The 23557-nt window shown below is 38.4% G+C and overlaps 1 protein-coding gene across 1 annotated transcript in view; it reads left to right on the top strand.

Moving 5' to 3' along the window:
• Positions 1–23557, top strand: part of stau2 (staufen double-stranded RNA binding protein 2) — a 92604-nt gene that overhangs the window by 31056 nt on the left and 37991 nt on the right. Inside the window, exons 8-11 of the mRNA XM_032551282.1 lie at positions 449–661; positions 1358–1495; positions 5170–5298; positions 7995–8052. Coding sequence (XP_032407173.1) covers positions 449–661; positions 1358–1495; positions 5170–5298; positions 7995–8052 — 538 coding nt within the window. The remainder of the gene's footprint in view (positions 1–448; positions 662–1357; positions 1496–5169; positions 5299–7994; positions 8053–23557) is intronic.

A 23557-nucleotide genomic window follows, 5' to 3' on the forward strand; every position in this document is an offset into this window, starting at 1 on the left:
TCATACGTGTGTGAAACCTAATTCTTTTCCTACGTAAGGTTGGAGAGAACCCCACCTGCTGCACACACATTGTTCTCAGACTTCATAGGAAGTAGATGTGATTGCAGAAGCATGACCTAACGCCAGCCGGTGTTTGTTTTAGGTCTCCCAGGTGACCAGAGGCTGGAGGAAGGAAACTGAGCCTCCATCACCAGAGACTGTCATTTAGGAACATGTTACTCTTCATGCGTGTGTGTGTCAATGTTTTTCAGTCCTGTGTGTGTTGTATATGATTACCATGCGCATATGGGTGGATAGAGCAGATGTTTTGGACCACCTGGTTCAGCTTGCTAGCTAGCACAAAACGTACATGACAAAACACTGACACACATCTATTAATTTTTTTTCTCTCTCTCTCTCTCTCTCTCTCTATTTGTTTTTGCTGCAAACGTTTACCAAACTTTTCCAGGTGTTAAAGGAGAGCGGTCCGCCTCACATGAAAAGCTTCCTGACCCGCGTCACCGTCGGGGAGTTCTCTGCCGAGGGCGAGGGGAACAGCAAGAAGCTGTCCAAGAAGCGTGCCGCTCTGTCCATCCTGCAGGACTTGAAGAAGCTCCCCTTCATACCGACTGTGGAGAAACCCAAGACGCACTACAAGAAACGCACCAAGACTATCCTCAAGGTGCTGCAGGCAGGGGGTGAATGGGGTCAGGGGTGGTGATGGGAGTGCTCAAGGCTTTGCTGGTATAAGGTTCTCATTTGAGCGACACCACAGTTTTATCAAGTTATCCTTTTAACTTTATTCAAAACTTAAAACTAAAAATAATATAATATGTTAATTATAATACGACTATTATAGGACCTAATGTCTTGTATGATTTAGGTGTTTCCTAGTTCCTATGCACCTGACCTAAATGAGTAGGTGATTAACAGGTTTCTCTACCACTTGATGTCATGCTGAGGAATCATTTAAATCAGTGGTGCTGGAACAGAGACTAAAACCAAAAATAAAGCTCATACTCGAATGTTTTTATAAATGTGTAAAGCATTTTGTTTTAGAAAATGTTTCACACATTTATATGTAAATACATGACAGGTATTTTTATTGAAACATTTTATTTCTTAAAATTATGTTTCCCTTCAGAATATCTACTCAAATTAAAGTTTGTAGTTTTAATATTTTTTTCAGTATTAGATTGTGCTATCACGATAAACTGAATTTTCATCTGTCATCCATAGGGACAGGACCTTTACACATCTTTACCATGGGTGCCAACAAATTTCCTTTATATGAATATATTAACACAGCAAAGGAACTTGCAGTGACAAAAAGGCATTTTCCATAAAGCTAATTATGTAATTCTCCTTTTCTTTCCAGACGGGACCTGACTACGGTCAGGGCATGAACCCAATCAGCCGATTAGCTCAAATCCAGCAGGCCAAGAAGGAGAAGGAACCGGAGTACCAGCTGCTTTCGGAGAGAGGGATGCCGCGACGTAGGGAGTTTGTCATGCAGGTGAGCAGATATTTTAACTTCTTTATTTCTTAATCCGCTCTGTTGGAACAAGACAAAGTGAGGTTTAAAGATCATGTCAGGATTATTTTCCTTGTATAGAAATGGTCCATATCTGGACAAGTATTGAACTTTTTTTTTTGCTTTTCTGACTCTTTTCTCAATACAATTTTCTAGATTTCTGGGGGGAAAAAATCATTTGTCAAATGACCATGACAGAAAATTGAAACTATGAAACACCCCAGGTTCAATGGAAAGCTTTGGAACAAAGCATATTCATGTGATAGAATGGCCCAGTCAAAGTCTTGACCTAAATCAAATTAGGAATCTGTGAAGAACATTTCTAAAACACCTTGTAAATGCATCTAAATAAAAAACATGGTTTAAAAATCTGAAGCATTTATAATATTGTGTACATACATATGTAGAACCTACCGAAGGTTATCCTGGCCTTGTTCATTTTAAACAAGGTCTGTGTCTAGACAGCCTTCTGTGTTTACCATTTTTGATGGTACATCTTATCCATAGTTACTCCTTGTTCCAGTGTTGATGTCTGTGGGTCAGCTTGACTTTGCATTGACAGAAAACCTTTGCCCAGATGAAATAAATGAAAAAAAAAGTTAGACTTTAGTTGCTTTTGCGAGAACTGAGCTGCAGGACAGGGGAATTATCCTAAAAATAATAAAATGTTGTTTTTTTTAATGTTAGAGTCCTAGTGTGTTTACTTTAGTTTCAACAGAATAAGATGGAGGATGGTGAAAAGATGAAATGGTGTACTCTCTGGACAAATGGAGCATAAAATTAATCTGCTGAATTCACATCTGATTGATTAATCAGAGAGCGGGGGTTATGTTGGGATGTGTTGTGCAAAAGGTGAAAAAAGGAAAAAGAAACAAGATGACCATTCCCTCCGGTCTGCACATGAATCTGTCAGTCTAATCACGGTTGGCAGTGCACAACGTTTTCAACAATAAAATCTGTCTCCAAGTGCACTCTCATGAATAACTCTATGAAAATGAAATCATATAAAGCTTAATATACTTAAAATAATTGAAACGCGGTGCATTAGGAAAAACGAGGCACTGGCAGAGCTGAGCGATTTTATGCTAGCTCGTTTTACAGTTTATTAATTTTGTTAAATGACTGAGTTTGTGCAAGTACTGTCCAGTAACAACAGCTGTGTTAGATTGGTAACTTGGCCGTCTAGTTCAGTGAGCCTGAATCTGATTTTCTGAGTTGGGTTGTAGCCGTTCAGAACCCTCTTGTTCGGAGTGTCGGCTTACAGTTGTGGTCAGCAGTGTTTCATCCATTCACATGTCCATGAATTTAGTCAATTTTGAGCTTATGATACATTTTTACAAATGTTTTTTTCTTCTTCTTTTTTGTTGAATATAAAACATGCACTTGGAGTGTGGTTTAATATTAGAACTGGGTGAATAATTCAGAGTAAACTGTCTACCCACAGAGGCTCAGAATTACACATGTAGACTCAACAATATGCATACACAACTTGTAAGCTTTGGTTAAATGTCTCTATGCAATTTGCACCTCAACCACTAGCATTGTGTCTCACTTTTTGAGAAATTTTGTCTCCACCCATTCTTTATTGAATAGGTGGAGTTTATTTAAACTGGCCTGCTTCCAAACCCATCTCTCCTTTTAAATTTGACAATTTTTCCATGGCGTAAAGATTTTAATTTAGTCTGCTGTAACTATTTCAGGTTCAGATTTTATGTGAGTTTGGGATCATTCTTTCAGAAAACTCAACAAAGTTTCTGCTAGTCTCCACTATCCAACTGTTGTTTTATGGTAAAGTAAAAAAAAAAAAAAAAAAAGTTTGAGATAGTCCTTTACTGCTACTCTTACCAATGCACCAGTACCACTGATATCAAAACAGACCCACAGCATGACTCTGCCATACTGTGGGATGCCAAGTTTACAGAGGATGTTACCCAGCTGCACATTTTCGTCAATCCCAAAGGTGGCGGTTTTGGAGTAGTCGATTCTTACAACCAGAATTTAACATACCAATTATCATTTTTGTTCAACGTTAGTTGAGGTAATCAAAGCAGAGCTCCTTTGCAAATTGAAAATTTTCTTTCATCACAGAGTTGGTCTGCTTAGAGGCATTAAACCTATTTCAGAATGTAACTTTTTAATTATTCCACAACAAAGCATTCTTTTTCGAAAGAAATTGTAATCTTCACTCTCAGTTTTCTGTTTCCTGTTCTGGGTAAAATGTTCACTTTGATAATTTTAAATCATTGCCATTATCTTGTTACACATGTAGTTAACTATATATTTTTTAAAAAAAGCCAAACTGTGTGTTCTTAGTTTCTTTTCTACTTCTTTTCTGGTGTTGTTTAGATAGGAGAATTATTGTGAGGGCATATTTGAGAGTCACTGACAGTGAAGTATTAAAACATTCACAGTAAATCCAGGTTTTATCTGGAATAGATGGTCCTACTGAGGATGTTGAACATCATCTGAAGATATGTTCAGAGTAAGATATTGAACTTAGCTTCACATCCCTGATGAGCGTCATTTTACTGAGTAAGGATGTGACTGATGAAAACACAGACGCTTCAAGTTTGCACAATAAAGCTGAAAAGCAGTTGGTGAGCTCCAGCCCTTTCGGCATCTGTACGCTTGACATCCTTCAGCTTGCTGTTAGTTGAAAGATGTTCAGAGTGCCTTCATCTTAAAGCTGCTGCTACTCTGTTTCTGTCACCACATAGGACATCCCTCATGAGCAACTTAGGTCTTTATTGTGTCGCTTGAATAAGAAATATAACCAGCACACATATCTTAATGTAGTCCATTTTTATCATCTGGATTATTTTTTTTTGCATCTATTCATCCTTCTGTTCATCTCTCAGTCAAACTTGCTCTCCCTGTCTTTCTATCCGTAATCCTCCTCTTTTATATGAAGAACAGAGCTTCTCTCACCATCAGGCAGTAATTCAGCCCCAAACCCATTCTCTGCCTCTTTGATGCACACATTAGCCCCTGTGCGTGTGCATGTGTGTACGCGCTCGCTTGTGAGTGTATGTATGTGTGCATGTCGTTCTTTTGTGTAGTCCACTCACTCTTCTAAAATTTCCACATTGTTTCCCCCGGTAGGCAGCAGGGCTCAAATGAGCCTCTGTTTTCCCGTCTTTTGTTTAAACAGAAAAAAAAAAGCCTCCACCTTATATCAGATGGCTTTGAGGTGCTTATGTAGTTAATACTTGATAAAGGCGTGAATCTGGTTGGGAGTTGGCTATTTGCTCCGACTGTAATGTCGTTTGCCAGCTTCATGCGTCCAGAGCAGCACTTGAGCTTGTCAGGCCGCTGTGAATGAGTGCGCCGAGGCCTGGCTTTTCACAGGCTCTGGCTCCCCACAACGTTATTTGTACAGTGTAATTGTCTGTTTGTATAACACAACGACGTCCGATCTGCTCTTGGAAATTTCTGCTTACATTCTGCGTGGACAGATTTAATGCTTTGGGATTACTGAAAAACAAACACTTGACGTTGCGTGGCTGACTTGGCTCAGGAAGCCCGAGTCCTGAGCTGAAACTGAATGGAAGCTAAGGAGGAAAGCTAAGAAAATCACCAGTAAAACAGCATGTTAATATGTTGCCCTAATACTCAGTTGTGACATTGTTTGCCTGTTCGTGTGTGTGCTCGTGCAGGTGAAGGTGAATAACGAGGTTACCACGGGAACGGGACCCAACAAGAAGGTGGCCAAGCGGAACGCCGCTGAGGCAATGCTGCTGCAGCTGGGATACAAAGCCTCCACGGTCTCTCCGAATCCCTCCGAGGTACGAACCCAACCCAACTGCAACTTCTGTATTTCATTTTCGATATATATACAAACCTCCCCCCCTCTGTTGTTATGTGGAACCATTTATTTATTCCAGTGTGGGATTACTGTAAGCAGGCGTCCTTCAAACTTTTAAACTGTCATCAGCTCACTGAGAACATGACTAAAGTTTGGGGACTCATGTTGACTTTTGATGGATAACGAGAAATGCTCCTACATTGTTTGGAAAAGTCAGGAAAACTACAGAATTTGTTTTGAGGATTTTCCCACTTCAACTAGCATTTTGTCCATCCTCTTTTGCAGATAATATATTTATCTCTTTAGAAATATCTGCCAAAAAGTTCTTAAGAAAACGTAAAAAAAAAAAATAAAGGTCTGGAAACTCTTGACATTTCAATTTGCAACAGTATAACATCTTCACATTAACAACATGTAGTAACTCTTGTTTAAATTCCATCAAAGACTCAAGTATATACAAAGAGATATCAGATTTATTTCAAACCACATTTGAGCTGTAAACATTTTTATTAGGTCTTATTTCTTCAGCGAAGTGTAGGCATACCAACACTGAGTCTACTCCCCTGATTTATCGCTGGTCTCAGTGCTGCTAACCTATTACATAACACCTTCAGCTCCTCTGAACCAGGCGTTTTGCAAGCGACCATTGATCACCCTCATCTTTATGCGGCTCATCGGTTTTTAAGCTTGAGAGAACAGAATCTGATAGAGATTATGTTACGTAACCGAGCTTTTTGTTGAATTTTAATTGTCCTCCAGACATCACAGAAGAAGAACAGCAACATTGTGACCAACAGCAGGTGTGGGGAAAAAGTATTCTGCTGTTATAAAAGCACGGTTTTGTGTATGCTGCTTTTAACATTCTGTCTGATGTTGATCTGTTGGACAAAGAACATTATGGCTAGCAAGGACTTTTATGCAACGCAGTTATAGCATATCTACAACTGCTGTTTCCATTCTCCTGTGATTCAAGATAAAGCAGCAAGGTCAGTTTTAGATTGCATGAAACACTAATTTTGGTGGTAAAAAGGAGCTTTCTGAGCATACAGGGCATCCCAGCTTATTGAAAACGGAGTTACTGCAGCCGTTTGCAGTAACTCAGTCAATAAGGTCACTTTGACCCGATTGATTTAATTTATTCACAACCCCGGTGAAAATCATTGAGAGCATGTTAAAAAAATATATGCATTCCAATTTTTTAGGACCTTGGGAAGAAGCACAGGCCCAGAGAAAACACTTTTTATTTATTGCCCTGATAACTGACACAGCCAATTTGGGTTCAGGAGCGATTTTTTCTTTTTGCTCTTTCCTGAGTTTTTAAATATTAACAAATGTCTTCATGACTTAAATGGCATGCTCTCTTGTCTTTCCCATTTTAGAGAGAATTGTCTTTCTCTGTACTCTGTTTAAATTACTCTTTCTATATACTCTGGAGTTTGCAGACTTTCTGATCAACTGACAAAAGTCAAAATCAAATGTTTCACATAGATTTATTTTATAGTTAGTTTTTTTTTTTTTTTAGGGATAATTGTGGCACCATTTGTTTTCTTAAAAGGGGAAAAAATGACTGTACCATAACATTTTTTTTTCTTCTCAGAATTAAGTGCTTAATTTGTAGTTTGCAGTTTGTAGTGTAGTTTACAGTTCATTTCATGCTACACCAGATGCATGTTGCACTGCATATCTGGGCCTGAGCTGGAATTGGAGCAGGAGGTAAGCATACCGGAATATTGGGATGACTTTATAAATATCCTGTTGATAAACCACAGAACCTTGCTTTTGACACTTTCCACTTATCTGCCCACTTTCACCTCTGATGATTGCCGTCTCTTTCAACAAGGAAATGCAGTTTGCATTTTCACAAAATGGTTCAATAATAACTTCAAGAACAAAAAAGACTCCCAATCTAAATCCAATCAAGCCTCTGTGTTACTTCTCAGTTGTTTTTTTTCTGATGTTTTGTCTGATTGGATTTTTTTTACTCGATTTATTACAAAAAGTAAAAAATATGTTGTTTTCTTTGTGGAAGAATGTCTATTCTAAATTAAATAATATAAATAATAGTAAAATAGAATATATTTAATAGCCTCTGGTCTCTCATACTTCATTCTAGGAATTTGTTGGCTGATCTACTTTCCCTAAGTCTTCAGATGCCCTTGAGGCCTGTAGCTTTTGTAGAAGAGATCATCTCTTCTGTGATCACTCTCCATCTTGCTTCACCTTTTCCCTCCGTCCCCTGACAGCTTTTTTTGTTCTCCATTCCCTCTGAAGGATCTGTGGAGGGCTGTTCAGAGGCAGTGGGTTGGATTTGTTTACAGCCACGACATCTCTTCAGCTGTTGCACGCATCAGAAAGAATTTGTTTCTGTTTCAAACACCTACTTGTGGCTGTTTGTGTTTGTGCAGGCAGATGGGCTTACCGCTGCAGTAGAAGGAACCCTTTTTCAAGTTGCTAAACAGTGACACACACACACACACACACCCTCTAAATAAGTAGCTGGCTTAGAGAGACAGTAGTCTCCATAGGCATCCCATCTTGTGAGCGTTTGTCTCTTTGTGGACCAAACAGTAGGAAGGAACTTGTCTGACATGCGTGAAGAAGCTGTCTGTTCAAGAATCGACATCTCTCTTACCTCTCCTCCTCCCCCCTTCTCTGGTTCTCTCTCCATCTCCACAGATGGACAACAAAGGCTGGAATGGACAAAAGGCGCCTTTTACCGAACCAACGAGTAACAGTGAGTACCGGCACGTCTCCCTGTGTCTATTACCAGTTCCTTCTTCTCCTCCTCTTAGGCTTTCCAAAACCCCCTCCGATCTCGCAGGTGGTTTTAGCCACCGAGATGGCCCGGCGTTTAATCTCTGTGACTGGTCAATGGGCCTCTGACTGTCAGCTTAATTGGCCGTGCGTCCTCGTGGGGAGCCTGCGAATTCAGGCTCATTCACACAGGCTTACAGGGCCAACACACAGGGGCCCTCCGGGGAGTCCCTCCACTACCTTCCTGAGCAAAAAAACGCAGCCTTTCAGTCAGGATTAACACGCGAGTACACACCGGTGCGCACACACACACACACACACATTGTTCATCCCACTAAACAGACACAAAACAAGCACGTTGATATAAAATAAGAGTTCTTATGGACAAAGATAAATCACAGGATGTTATTAATGTATTGTACACCTGAGGCAGAATGTATGAACATTGGTTTACAATGTTTAGGCTTAGGGTTTAAGCTACTTGAACTCATCTTTGGCGTCTTTTATTCCTCTTTATGTCTGTTTGTGAATCTTTTATGCCAAAAATATTTGACACCTGTTGATCCGAATATTACATTGGATGTTCTGTTCAAAGATATTCCGTTTTGTCTAGAATGCTAAACTGTGTTTTGGCTACATATAAAAGAAATCAAGTGCATCCTAACAAAAAGGAAGGAATCGGTTTCATTTTCATTTCTATTTTAGATACACCAGATTGCCAAATGTATTTTGACTGTGTGCGTTTCTCACTCATATAAAAATATAGTGTACGGTATATAGAACACTTATTTATCAGTACTAGCCAGTATTTAGATTGAGCTTTTGCAGTAACGCAACCTTCTAAACACACTTTGGATGTTAAAGCTGTGTTTACTTTGTTTTACACATTTTATAAAAATTCCTGACTGAATTCTATTAGTCGTCATCAGGACCCAAATGCACATTTTTATCCCTCAGGGCAATGAGGCTTACTCTCTGAGAATCAGCTCAACTGTTTCTCATAAAGCACCTCTCAAGCAACAACATACCTGAAGCTCTACATGACACAGGCAGTAAAACCAGATGCAAGAACGTTAAAACTTTTACAATCTGTTTACAAATGGTGATAAAAACCTTAATAAGGCGGAAGGATCGAAGTTAAAAATATACTAAAGAAAATTAAGGCATATTGAAGTTATAAGCACATATGGTTACTGAGTAAAAAATAAAACAGTAACATTTGATCAATGATACTGAAGACTCTGCCTCCAGTTCTGGACCACAAGTTTCAGTAAGCCTGCATATTCAAAGCAAATAATTGATTTGGGATTACAGAGGATATTAAAATAGCTGCCTTATTACCGTTGCCAAAGAAGGTTTGATCACCTTGAACATGCATCAGTGGTCAGAGAAATATCATCTAATGTAAGCCTGGAAGGTCTTCTAGGACAAAATTTACAGTAATCACCTCAGTTTTGTGTTTACATGTTAAAAAATATCTTAACATTAATTGTTTTTTTTTTTCTTCTTCTTCCAAAAAGGGGCATTTTATCTGATCACAGAAACAGACCATCTTTGTAAACAAAGAGGACTTTATTTTGGATGAGTTGAGATCTGTGGGAGAGCAACACAACAGCCAGCGGTGATAATAATCTTGTTCTTAAATTAAAAGTCTATGCCCCTGTTTTTAAAATAAAAAAAACAAACCATTCCCATAGACATCCTGATTTAATGTCAGCAAAACAAGCTTGTAACCTTAGCACCAGATTAACTTCCTCTGATTAATAGAACGGGGGGCCATCAGCATTAAACAGTAAACATTAAGGGTGTAATGGTATGCAGATATCATTGTTTGGTTTGTACCTTGGTTTTAAACTCATGGGTCAGTATGTTTTTGATTTGCTTCAATAAGCAACGTACATTATGCAATATTTACGAATTGTAATCTGTCTACATTTGAGGCGTACCAAATGTAGGTGAGCTGATATCTTCATAACTTCAGCTTTTTCCCATTAAATTTAGCTAAAACATTAGTTTGCAGTTGATAAATGAACACAGATACAATACATTATTGAAATAAAGGTTGTTTTTTTGCACAAAATAATTAAATAATGTTATAATTTACTTAGGTATGTGAAGTCCCAGAGGAATATTGTTTAATTTGAGGGGAGTTAGACTCAAATACTCTTGAAAGGAAATAAAAAAGATGCTGTTTTGTAGAAACGGCTGTTTTCCCCCCCTCATCCGTATGTGGTTAAGAAAATATAATTTAAAAACTTATAATTTTATTTCTTGGTTTAAACTGGCCATTGTCTAGTTCAGAATGTCAGATTTATTGAAGGTGAAACACTTTATACAAAAATAGTCAGTGTCCTACATTACCCAGAGTCCTAAATTAGCCTGCTATGGACTGAGCCTGATGGGTTGTGACGTCCCCAACTGCTAAAAGGTCGTGACATTTTTACTCTGATATCTGAAAAGTTAATGCCAGGAGCTTAGAAAGAAGCTGTTCTGGGGATGAGTGAACAAGGCTGAGAGATTGAAAACACTTTGGTCAAATGTAAGCTTTCTGCTGTCCTTTGTCATAGTACATCCAATATTACCTTTGAGAATAGAATTGATTGAATCTTACAGGCTCTTAAAAACAATTCTGCACATTGATTCTATTTTTTTAGACTTGAAATACAGAATTTGGATGAGAACATGAACCTCTCCCATACCACCCTCATGCCTTAATTTAGTCCAATCTTGTGAAATATGCATCATCTTCATGTTTAGAGATTGATGATTATGCTCTCGGTTGAAGTGTTTCAATGTTTGTGGTTTCTATGGTAACTCAGGATGCAGGAGTTTCCCAATACCTCCAGAGTAGAGCCCCTGGGGAAATGTCTTCCTTATTTGGAGATCGTTTCTGCTGTTGGCATTGAGTGCGCCGCTGGTCCGCTGCCATTCTCGGTTTATCTCACGCGCCGTGCATGAGGCTTAACTATCTGCTAATCAGCTCTTAAAAACGCCCGATCCGCACAACACTCACATGACACTAATGTCTGGATAATGTTTTTGCATAAACACCATTTACAACTCATTCAAACAAATACAGCTGGTCTCGGTTTTCTGTGTGTGCCTGCAGTTGGTGAATGGAAGATGTTTCTGATTTCTACTTCTGTGCTGATTGGCTGAACACTTTTTGGTTAAAAAGTGTTGTAACAGACTTGGCTGGGAAGAGGACTTTGCAGCTTTTACACCCAAATGCCAAAAATTGGATTAATAAGTGCATTTCTTAACAAATGTAGATACTCTTTATTGATAACAGTAACATAGCCATGGTAGAAACAAAGTGCACATTGTGCAGCAGGGGGAAATAAGTATTTTATACACCATCAATTTCTCAAGTATTCACACTTACAAAGAATGGAGAGGTTTGTAATTTTCATCATAGGTACATCTCAAATATGAGAGACAGAATCTAATATAAAATCCAGAAAACCACATTGTATATTTTTAAATAATTCATTTTATTGTATGAAATAAGTACTTTATAATACCCCACAGAGTTTTAGGTTTGTTTGTTTATCTGAATCCCCATAACAACGGCTACACTTCCTAGGGTCCACATCATAAAATATATATATATATTTACCACAAAAACATTTAAACACACCTAACATAATATTAGAAACATAACATATGAATTCATAAATGCACTATTATTGCACTTTATGTAATAAAATTAGAAATATAACACATTTTCACTTTTATAACACTATGTAATAAAATACTTTAGCGGGGCTCTTTTAAATGCTGTAGCATTTGTTACATTTATAACAGCTGAAGGAAGTGCGTTCCATGTTTTCATTCCCCTAAAAATAAGCTTTCCTCCAAAGACTTTCAACTGGATTCAGATCTGGAGACTGACTAGGCCACTTCTGGACCTTGAAATGCTTCTTATGGAACCACTATTTGGGGACCCTTGCTGTGCGTTTTGCGTCATTATCATGCTGAACAACCGCGCCACGACTCGTCTTCAGTGCTCTTACTGAAGAAAGGAAGTTGCTGCACAAAATCTCATGTTGCTCCCCTCAGTACAATGCAATCATCCTACACTCTGCAGGATTTTAATCAATGACTATGTAGCGTGTTACTATGGTAACCTTTAGGACTATGGTCTCAGCTCTCTTGAGGTCATTGAGCAGATCTTCCTGCATTGACTGCACACTGTCTTAAAAAAGTGTTTTACTTGTGGATAATCTTCCTCACACTAAAATGTTGAGCTTCAAATTGTTTACAAACTTCAGCCATAACTGCTTCTCTAAAGTCATTGCTGATTTCTTATCTTCTTGGCACTGTGTTAGCACAGTGTTTTGTGCTCCAGATCAGCAATTAGTCAAAACTGCTGGGCCCTCTACAAGTAGTTACGCTTGGAAATGTGAATCTGGGAGTCACGTCTGTGTGAATCATTTTCATTTTCACTCTTATTTTCTGACTTAATCATCCCTGACAGCAACAGTTCAGTTGTTAGACTAATTTTTTCCCCCTCCGGCCTATTTCTGGTTCATTATTGCAGTGGAAACATGGTGAAATATCTTTTGCTGTCGTCATTAATTTGGTTTTCCCAGGCATAAACAATAGTACCCATTAGAAAATCTTGCAGAACAAACTGGGCTAATAGTGCAATTTTAGGGCTGATTAACTTTGAAAAAGTGATCACAATGAAACTGGCAAAACACAAACTTAGCAGCAGAAAGGCAATAAACCATTGTAGTACCATAGTCATTGTAGAGAACCCACAATCAAACCTCATGTAATGGGAATTTTAATACCCTGGATTAGCAATGTTATAATCTGATTTTCTTTAATCTTATATATTTTTTTTCAATATTTGCAAATACAATAACAATATATATATATATCTACTGTATATATAATAAATAAAGGACTTCTGCAAATATATATTGCCTTGCAACACCCTATTCTTTTCAGATTTTGTCATTGGGGCCTGCCATGCAAAGCAATGGCAGGAACCTATTGCTATTCTCCCAAGAAAAGTTTCTTTATTATTGGGGCCTGCCATGCAAAGCAATGGCAGGAACCTATTACTATTGTCGGAGAGAAGCGTCTCTTTAATCTTTATTTTTCTTCCGTAACCGTTAATGCGGCTCGTACCGCTGGGTGCACACCTACAAATGAGGTATCAAAACGTGCAGAAAATTCACGCCATTGGAGCTATTACTTCTGGTGGGATTTGGGCTTAACGTGGCGACATAATTCGCAAAAAACTACGAAAAAAACCCCATTATAACTCAATGGGAAAAATCCTAGAAATACCCTATTTTTGAGGATTTGCTGTGTCGTCACAAATTCACCTAGAAATGCCATTCAAATTTCATTTTGTAGATACGTCTGTGATCTCTTCGAAAGTGAAGACGGCTCGTCGATACCAGTTACGGTTTGTCCACAATTTGCCTCTAAGCGACCCAAACTTTCTCATTTTTGCTCAAATTACAGTGACAGCCGATCTCGGTTCAGATCTGGGCACAACATTTCTTTCTCTCATCGCTGTAAATGTTCTGAGTGAGGTACAGATATGAATCTCGGGACTATCGCAGAAGACATATTGAACTGTCATACGCTTAAAACGCTTTTCGAATATGTATTACGGTTCCCGAACAAGAAGGATTTGTTTCCAATGCTTTTTGTCAGTAAAACGTGTTTGAGAGCTCAGAGCTCAGAGCTCACACCCTGCTGAGACCATTATTTGCCATAGCAACGGATCTCAAGAGGCTATTGGCTGCTGGTTTGGACTACGAATACGCATCGCTGTAGTTCTATCTATAGTGGACCGCTCAGTTGAAACAGAGGTTGACTGAACTGGCCTTTACAACTAATTGCTGCTATGGGCTGTATATAACTGATTTAACTCAGTAACTGTTACACATGGGATTAGTTTTGAACTTTAAAATTAAGCATTTTGCAAATTTCACAATAAAAGCCCTGAATATTTTTACATGACGTAATTGCTCTTTTTTGGCTTTATGTGACTTTTTCATCCAAAGCACTGTTACACGTGGTATTAGTTTGGCCCTCTGAAATGAAGCATACTGAACATTTCAAAATAAAAGCCTTGAATATTTTTACATCAACTACTTGCTTTTTCAGCATTATATAACTGATTTAACTCAGTAACTGTTACACATGGGATTAGTTTGGCCCTTTGAAATGAAGCTTAACAAAAATTTCAAAATAAAAGCCTTGAATATTTTTACATCAGAAAATTGCTCTTTTGAGCTGTATATAACTGATTTAACCCAGCAATTGTTACACATGGGATTAGTGTGGCAATTTAAAATTAAGCTTGATGAAAATTTCAAAATAAAAGCCTTGAATATTTTTACATCAGGTCATTGCTCTTTTTGGCTTTATTTGACTTTTTCATCCAAAGCACTGTTACACATGGTATTAGTTTGGCCCTTTGAAATGAAGCATACTGCAAATTTCAAAATAAAAGCCTTGAATATTTTTACATGACGTAATTGCTCTTTTTGGCTTTATTTGACTTTTTCATCCAAAGCACTGTTACACATGGTATTAGTTTGGCCCTTTGAAATGAAGCATACTGAAAATTTCAAAATAAAAGCCTTGAATATTTTTACATGACGTAATTGCTCTTTTTGGCTTTATTTGACTTTTTCATCCAAAGCACTGTTACACATGGTATTAGTTTGGCCCTTTGAAATGAAGCATACTGAAAATTTCAAAATAAAAGCCTTGAATATTTTTACATGACGTAATTGCTCTTTTTGGCTTTATTTGACTTTTTCATCCAAAGCACTGTTACACATGGTATTAGTTTGGCCCTTTGAAATGAAGCATACTGAAAATTTCAAAATAAAAGCCTTGAATATTTTTACATGACGTAACTGCTCTTTTTGGCTTTATTTGACGTTTTCATCCAAAGCACTGATAAACATAGGATTAGTTTGGCGCTTTGAAATGAAGCTTAACAAACATTTCAAAATAAAAGCCTTGAATATTTTTACATCAGCTACTTGTGTTTTGAGCATTATATAACTATTTTAACCCAATGACTGTTACGCATGGGATTAGTTTGGCCCTTTGAAATGAAGTTTAACAAAACTTCCAAAATAAAAGCCTTGACAACATTTTAAATCATACTGAATGGTGCACGTCCGCCTCGCTTAACGTTCTTGCGGTTCTCCGCGTGCCACTGATTACGTCGCGGCGTTCTTTAGCGTCGACGCCGATTTGTGGCGTGACGACGCCGGGCCCAAGCCCGACGGGCGCGCCTTGGCAGGCCCCGGCTAAATTTCTTCCGAAATTTTCTAGTTCTTTATTTTTCTTCCGTAACCGTTCTCTTTATTCTTTATTTTTCTTCCGTAACCGTTAATGCGGCTCATACCGCTGGGTGCACACCTACAAATGAGGTATCAAAACGTGCAGAAAATTCACGCCATTGGAGCTATTATTTTTGGTGGGATTTGGGCTTAACGTGGCGACATAATTCGCAAAAAACTGCGAAAAAAAACCCATTATAAGTCAATGGGAAAAATCCTGGAAATACCCTATTTTTGAGGATTTTCTGTGTCGTCACAAATTCACCTAGAAATGCCATTCAAATTTCATTTTGTAGATACGTCTGTGATCTCTTCGAAAGTGAAGACGGCTCGTCGATACCAGTTACGGTTTGTCCACAATTTGCCTCTAAGCGACCCAAAGTTTCTCATTTTTCCTAAAGTTAGAGGGCTTCTCTCGCTGATTAGAGTGAGAGATCAAGACAACTTTTTCAACCCAAATCATTTTTGAAATCGCCATCACGGCCACAAATATCGCACGATTAGTATCAAAATCGGTCCTGACATTGATACGCCTGTCTGCTCCGGTAAAATGTTTTCGAAATTTATCTAGACCGTACGGTTTTCTGTCACGGTGCTTCAGAGCAAAGTCATGCGACAAGATTTTCTGAGGCTCTCAGGCTGTCTCACTGACATTTCACACCTTGGTGTGAAACTTATTTAACATAGCAACGGATCTCAAGAGGCTATTGGCTGCTGATTTGGACTACAAATACGCATCATTGTAGTTCTATCTATAGTGAAACCCTCAGTTGAAACAGATCAGGACTTAACTGGCCTTTAGAACTAATTGCTGCTATGGGCTGTATATAACTGATTTAACTCAGTAACTGTTACACATGGGATTAGTTTTGAACTTTAAAATGAAGCTTAACAAAAATTTCACAATAAAAGCCTTGAATATTTTTACATCAGAAAATTGCTCTTTTGAGCTGTATATAACTGATTTAACCCAGCAATTGTTACACATGGGATTAGTGTGGCAATTTAAAATTAAGCTTGATGAAAATTTCAAAATAAAAGCCTTGAATATTTTTACATCAGGTAATTGCTGTTTTTGGCTTTATTTGACTTTTTCATCCAAAGCACTGTTACACATGGTATTAGTTTGGCCCTTTGAAATGAAGCTTAACAAAAATTTCAAAATAAAAGCCTTGAATATTTTTACATCATGTAATTGCTCTTTTTGGCTTTATTTGACTTTTTCATCCAAAGCACTGTTACACATGGTATTAGTTTGGCCCTTTGAAATGAAGCATACTGAAAATTTCAAAATAAAAGCCTTGAATATTTTTACATCAACTACTTGCATTTTCAGCATTATATAACTGATTTAACCCAATGACTATTACACATGGGATTAAAATAGACTGTTTTGCATGAGCAGCAGATAGATCCTCTATTGCACATGTGTCAAACTCAAGGCCCGCGGGCCACATGTGGCCCGCTACGTCATTTTATGTGGCCCTCTCCCCCCTACCACCGTTTTACAGCCCCATTGATTGACTTAAAATAGGTTTTGAGCACGAATTGACTACAAACTACATATCCCATAATGCCTTCCGATTCTTACCAACCAACATTACGGCTTCTCGCCACTAGAGTGCAGCAGAGTCACCTCAAGCTGATTATTAATTTTCCCAGCGAATAAAACTGAAACATCGACAAGCTAAGAAGCTAAAGAGCGAAGTTCCGTGATGTTTCAATCGAGGACTTTTACTTTTACCGTCTACTGCCCCCTGATTTGATGCCACAGCTTCGACTCCACGCAGCTCGTGTTTTGTCCACGTTTGGAAGCACCTATCTGTGCGAACAGATGTTTTCAATAATGACTTTAAACAAGACCAAGCACAGATCGCGCATTACTGACGAAAACCTACACGCCGTTTTGCGGATTGCCACAGAATAGAACTAAAACCAGACATCGACAAACTGACCAGGGGAAAACGGTGCCTGACATCCGGCCAGAAAACATTGGTAAGCACAAACAAACTACATTTAAATAGAATGAATGTAAAACCAAAACTCAGTATACTGGAATATGCATATAGATTATTGATTTTGCTTGTGTTTTGTTTATTTACAGAACACAACACAATGAGGATGTGTGTGAGTTATTGACAGGGTGAAGAGGGATCAGCGTTGTGTTCAAGGACAGGCAACGTCACCTCATTGTTTTGTTCTTATGTGAAATGCATGTTCGTTGCGTAATAAATAACGAAAAAGTTTTGTGAATGAAGTTGAGAGTTAATATCAAAACTTGTTTTTTATTATTTGTCTGCTTATCTTCAAAGCAGACAAAGAATAATTTTCCCAGCGAATAAAACTGAAACATCGACAAGCTAACGAGCTAAACAGCAAAGTTTAGCTGAGCAGTTTAAAAATACTGAGCATATTTTTAAACTGCTCAGTTTAAAAATACTGTAATTTTTAAACTGAGCAGTAATTTTACATCCATGCAAACTCAAATGTAATATTTAAAACTTGAATACATAAAATCAGTTATTTAACAATATGAGGTGTTGTTTAAAAATAAAAAAGATAGCAATTTCTTTTTATTGCAGAGACATTAGATTCTTAAATTTATGGTATTCTTTAAATGTTGTAATTTTGGTTCATTGTAAACTTTACCTGTAAAACGTTTGTAGAAATCTTTAACATAAGGTCAATATATATTTTTAAACTGTAATATGTTGTGTGTGTGTGCGTTATTGAAAATTTATATTTGTGACAATCATTAGGTAAATGCTAATGAACTGCCTTCCTGCAGTTTATGAGCATTGAACTGTTACTAAACAGTTCAATGCAAGGTTCATTAGCGTTAGCATTTTAGCTTCAATAAGCTATTAGCTATTTATTTTACTTTTTAGCAATGTTTAGTATACTGAATGGAGTAAATCAATTACAGAAAATATCCTAGTGATTTCCCACATACTGATGAAAGCAATGACGCTAACATTAGCGTTTCTGCTGATTTTAGCTGATATACTTACTTTATAATACTGAACGGTGCACGTCCGCCTCGCTTAACGTTCTTGCGATTCTCCGCGTGCCACTGATTACGTCGCGGCGTTCTTTAGCGTCGACGCCGATTTGTGGCGTGACGACGCCGGGCCCATGCCCGACGGGCGCGCCTTGGCAGGCCCCGGCTAAATTTCTTCCGAAATTTTCTAGTTATAATTCTTTATTTTTCATCCGTAACCGTTAATGCGGCTCATACCGCTGCGTGCACACCTACAAATGAGGTATCAAAACGTGCAGAAAATTCACGCCATTGGAGCTATTACTTTTGGTGGGATTTGGGGTTAACGTGGCGACATAATTCGCAAAAAACTATGAAAAAAAACCCATTATAAGTCAATGGGAAAAATCCTAGAAATACCCTATTTTTGAGGATTTTCCGTGTCGTCACGAATTCACGTAGAAATGCCATTCAAATTTCATTTTGTAGATACGTCTGTGATATCTTCGAAAGTGAAGACGGCTCGTCGATACCAATTACGGTTTGTCCACAATTTGTCTCTAAGCGACCCAAAGTTTCTCATTTTTCCTAAAATTAGAGTGTGAATCTTCCTGAGTGCCCCTCTGCTAGAGTGAGAAATGAAGACAATTTTTCACCCCAAAATAATTTTGAAATCGCCATCACGCCCACAAATATCGCACGATTGGTATCAAAATCGGTCCTCACATTGATACGCATGTCTGCTCCGGTAAAATGTTTTCGAAATTTATCTAGATCGTACGGTTTTCTGTCACGGTGCTTCAGAGCAAAGTCATGCGACAGGATTTTCTAGGCTGTCTCAGGCTCTGTCACTAACAGTTCACACCTTGGTGAGAAACTTATTTAACATAGCAACGGAACTCAAGAGGCTATTGGCTGCTGATTAGGACTACAAATACGCATCACTGTAGTTCTATCTATAGTGGAACCCTCAGTTGAAACAGATCAGGACTGAACTGGCCTTTAGAACTATTTGCTGCTATGGGCTGTATATAACTGATTTAACTCAGTAACTGTTACACATGGGATTAGGTTGGCCCTTTGAAATGAAGCTTAACAAAAATTTCAAAATAAAAGCCTTAAATATTTTTACATCATGTAATTGCTCTTTTTGGCTTTATTTGACTTTTTCATCCAAAGCACTGTTATACATGGTATTAGTTTGGCCCTTTGAAATGAAGCATACTGAAAATTTCAAATTAAAAGCCTTGACAATTTTACATCAGGTATTTGCTGTTTTGGGCATTATGTGAATTTTTTATCCAAAGCACTGATAAACATAGGATTAGTTTGGCGCTTTGAAATGAAGCTTAACAAACATTTCAAAATAAAAGCCTTTAATATTTTTACATCAACTACTTGTGTTTTGAGCATTATATAACTATTTTAACCCAATGACTATTACGCATGGGATTAGTTTGGCCCTTTGAAATGAAGTTTCACAAAAATTCCAAAATAAAAGCCTTGACAAATTTTACATCATACTGAATGGTGCACGTCCACCTTACTTAACGTTCTTGTGATTCTCCACATGCTATTGATTACGTTGCAGCGTTCTTTAGCATCGATGCTAATTTCTAGCATGACAACGCCGGGCCCAAACCGACGGGCATGGTTTGGCAGGCCCCGGCTAAATTTCTTCAGAAATTTTCTAGTTAACTTATAATTTTAATTTATTGCTTTTCTATTTTCTTTACTATTAAAATGCTGAAACATGTGGCGTACATTAGTCTTGATTCAGTAATTTGTAGGAACCCCTTTTGTTGCTCTACTAGGGCTGCAAAATATACCCAATTCCATCTCAGTATCAGTTAGTTGTGATGGAGGATAAGAAAGAAACTCCTACCAAAAACAACAGCATCCCCTCAGCATGATGTTACCACCACAGTGTCTCACCATGAGAGACACCAACTTTCTTCTACAACCGCAAGATTTATGGTGTACATCCACAACTCCTCTCCTCTAATCTAGTGGGGAAATAAAAGTGAATGTGTCATGAGCGGCTCATTTAATGTTGTATCTTTAGTACTTTCTCTCACACACATCGCGGCCACTCACAACCTTTATTCCAGACTTTGTGTGTGCGTCTGTCCTTTGCCCCCGCGTGATCCGTGGAAGATGCAGCTCCAGCAAACAGGGTGGCTTAGAGACAGGAAGGGAGCGTAAAAAGAAAGCAGAAGAAAACGAAGTAAGAAGAGTGATTTTTCTCCCTTTTATTCCCATGGGTGCTGCAGCAGGGCTTTTCACTTGAGTTGCCACAATTCATTTCCTGCCGCCCGTATGTGTGTTTGTGTGCGTTGTGTGCATGCGTGAACTATGTAAAGGTCTTGCTCCACACTGGTGATTTATAGCGGCGGGCTCCGGCCCTATCTGTTTTCGATCAGTCTCATGCTCGGCTCTGGCTTCCCTCCAGCACTCCCCTGGCCCACCGGACACTGAGTCTGGGTGGGACCCCCTCAGGAACAACACAGCTCTCTCTCTCTCTTGCTCTTTTATCCCCCTCTCCTCTTCTCAGCCTGGGCTTGTTCACCCCCCCGCCCTCCTCCAACCCCACTTTCCCTAACTCGCCCTTGCTTCGTGTACACAATTTCACAACCTCTGTCTCAACATCATGCAAAAATAAACTCCGTCACTCTTGCTTATTCGCTCGCTCTGGCTGTGTTTCTTTGTCTTGCTTCTCACGCTCACCATCTGACATCAGCTTCGAGTACTCGGTCACATGCAAGACGTCCTCACATTGCACACTCCTCCGTCGGTTTTCTGATGTCATGCTGGATAACTTCTGTTATTTTATTCTGCTACGTTCATCGGCAACCTTTGCTTGAATTTAAATTCTAGCCATGAACATGACCTGGGAAAGGAGGGAGAAACATCCTTAAAGTTGCGTCACGGTTGGCGATGGGGCAGTTTGTTGTAGCATGAGTAATAAGCCTTGGATTTCGTTTTCTTCTCTTTTTCGGAACGAGAGCCAGCCTCTCTTTGTGCTCGGAATGGGAATCGCTGTCAGCGCGTTCCCAGAAACCGTAGACATGAGTTTACTACAAGTGTGCAAATCTCCGCCGTTGTGCAGTGGATGGTAAATGTTAACTGAAACAGGAAGTGGCCTGTCAGTCATGGCGCTCGCTCCAGCACTTTCTCCCAGCTGTTACTCCACACACACTCACCCCCACACGTGCACGCACACGCAGAAACAGGCACTCAGACAGACACGCAGACACAAAGACAGCTGGTCTTCCTGTCTCTGCTGACCTTGGATGGGCTCCTCGCGGGGTTTTAGCATCCACTCATCCTCACATCCTCTTTCATCATAACCACCTCACAAGCTCATCCTTGTCTGCCGTCTTCTGCCTTTGACATGCCTCACATGTTTGTTTTCAAGCTCGCAGCTTTGGTGGAAGCCTTAAACTCTAGGTTGTGTCCTCCTTCAGTCTTTCATGACTATCCCTTGACAGTGTTATCACTAACCAACATAAAATAGTTTCCAAATTGGATAAAGAAAACTCCTTTAGTTCAGCGAGTTGTGGCAGAGCTGTATCCTATTTAATGGAAAGCTTTGCTGACAGTAAATCAATCAATCAATCAAATTTTATTTGTATAGCACATTTCAGCAGCAAGGCATTTCAAAGTGTAAAGGGCTTGAATTTCCTGGATCTGAATGGCTCTAAACGTTTCTTAAGAAGAATTCATCAAGGTTTTGTTGGGATTCTGGTATTGATGGAGTGTTGAAAGTGGGACAGCTGATACTGCTGTTTCTCATCAGGGATGAAGTCACTGACGTTCTGTTGATATCGGTGGACGCTCCGATTCTGTCTCTGTTTGTGTTTGAGAGTGAGAGACTTTAACAGTCAACCTGATGTAAAAGTCTAAAGACACTTTAATGGTTGCTGATGTAATACCAATGTCAAGTGTGTTAGAAATGAGAATCTAAAATTCGTGCCCCTTTTACTCTGATTACCCTAAAATAACTAAGTTCAACAAAATGACTTTTTAGTGATAAGTCCAAATAATTTTATCTCAAAACGCAGCCGACTTTTTCCCACAACATGGAGGTGTCCATGGACTTTATTTCTAATTCCAGTTATTTAAAAGTTATTATTCATTTATGTTATAACATTCTCTTTTTGGTTGACACAGTAAAATGCAATTTTTGTAGAACCTTTTGTCCAATCTTTTCTTTTTAAATTATCCACAATCTAAAATCAAAATAGGTCAATTTTCTGGCCACTAGATCTTTTACTTTTGGATTCTAAGCCTATTGTTCTTGTATTTTGTGTTTTATTATGTACAAAATATGGACATAATATAAGAACATTATATTTTTTGAGCATTATTGATCACAAACTGTGACTTGAAATATCTATATTTAGCTTCCAACCATGTTGTTAGCAGATCTAAGATGTTTTTTCTGGATGCAAACATTTTTCCCAGCGCTTGCTGAGTAGCTGTGGGTTTGTTTATGACTGAGTGACTGAGGAATCTGTTTAGACACGACTTCAACACATTTGTAACAATAAAAGTTACAAGAACCAAGTTTGCCATTTTATTGAGTAATTCTGTACAACAGCAAATCAAGAAATATTTAGATTGTCGTCATAAAGTTAAACAGAAGCAAAGCAGTGAGGTGTTGCGTTCACTTTGACTTGTGTTTCAGTGCATACTGAATGTTGGTGTTGATTCCCAGTCATCTACAACAGGACGATCCTAAGTAGAAGTCCTGTTTCCTTCCTCACTTAGGATTGCAGAAGGAATAAATTAATGATGCTCTAAAAAATCAGCCAGCGATCAAAATCTAAGTGGTATACAAGTATGTATTTGCTCTGGGAAGGATTGGAAAATCACTTTAAAACACTTGGTTGGTGAAATGAGTCAACTCAATAAGGATGGTAGACACAAAAGTGGGGTTTTATTTACAGGGTAATAAGTGGAGTTTCTTAAAATATAACATTTTTATTTTCATTGTTGACACATTTTCTTTGTCTTTCTCTTTTTGTATTGTCTTGTCTCAGATGTCCTATGCTATCTTGAAGCCAGCATGTGTTTTTTAACCTCTTTTCTGTCATGTAAAATATGGACAAACAATGTAATAATGTGAATGAGCAATATCTCATCTGATAGCCTGGTTTTTAAAGCTGTTG

This window comes from Xiphophorus hellerii, chromosome 21 (assembly GCF_003331165.1).
Source record: "Xiphophorus hellerii strain 12219 chromosome 21, Xiphophorus_hellerii-4.1, whole genome shotgun sequence".
In the NCBI taxonomy this organism is placed as follows: domain Eukaryota; kingdom Metazoa; phylum Chordata; class Actinopteri; order Cyprinodontiformes; family Poeciliidae; genus Xiphophorus; species Xiphophorus hellerii.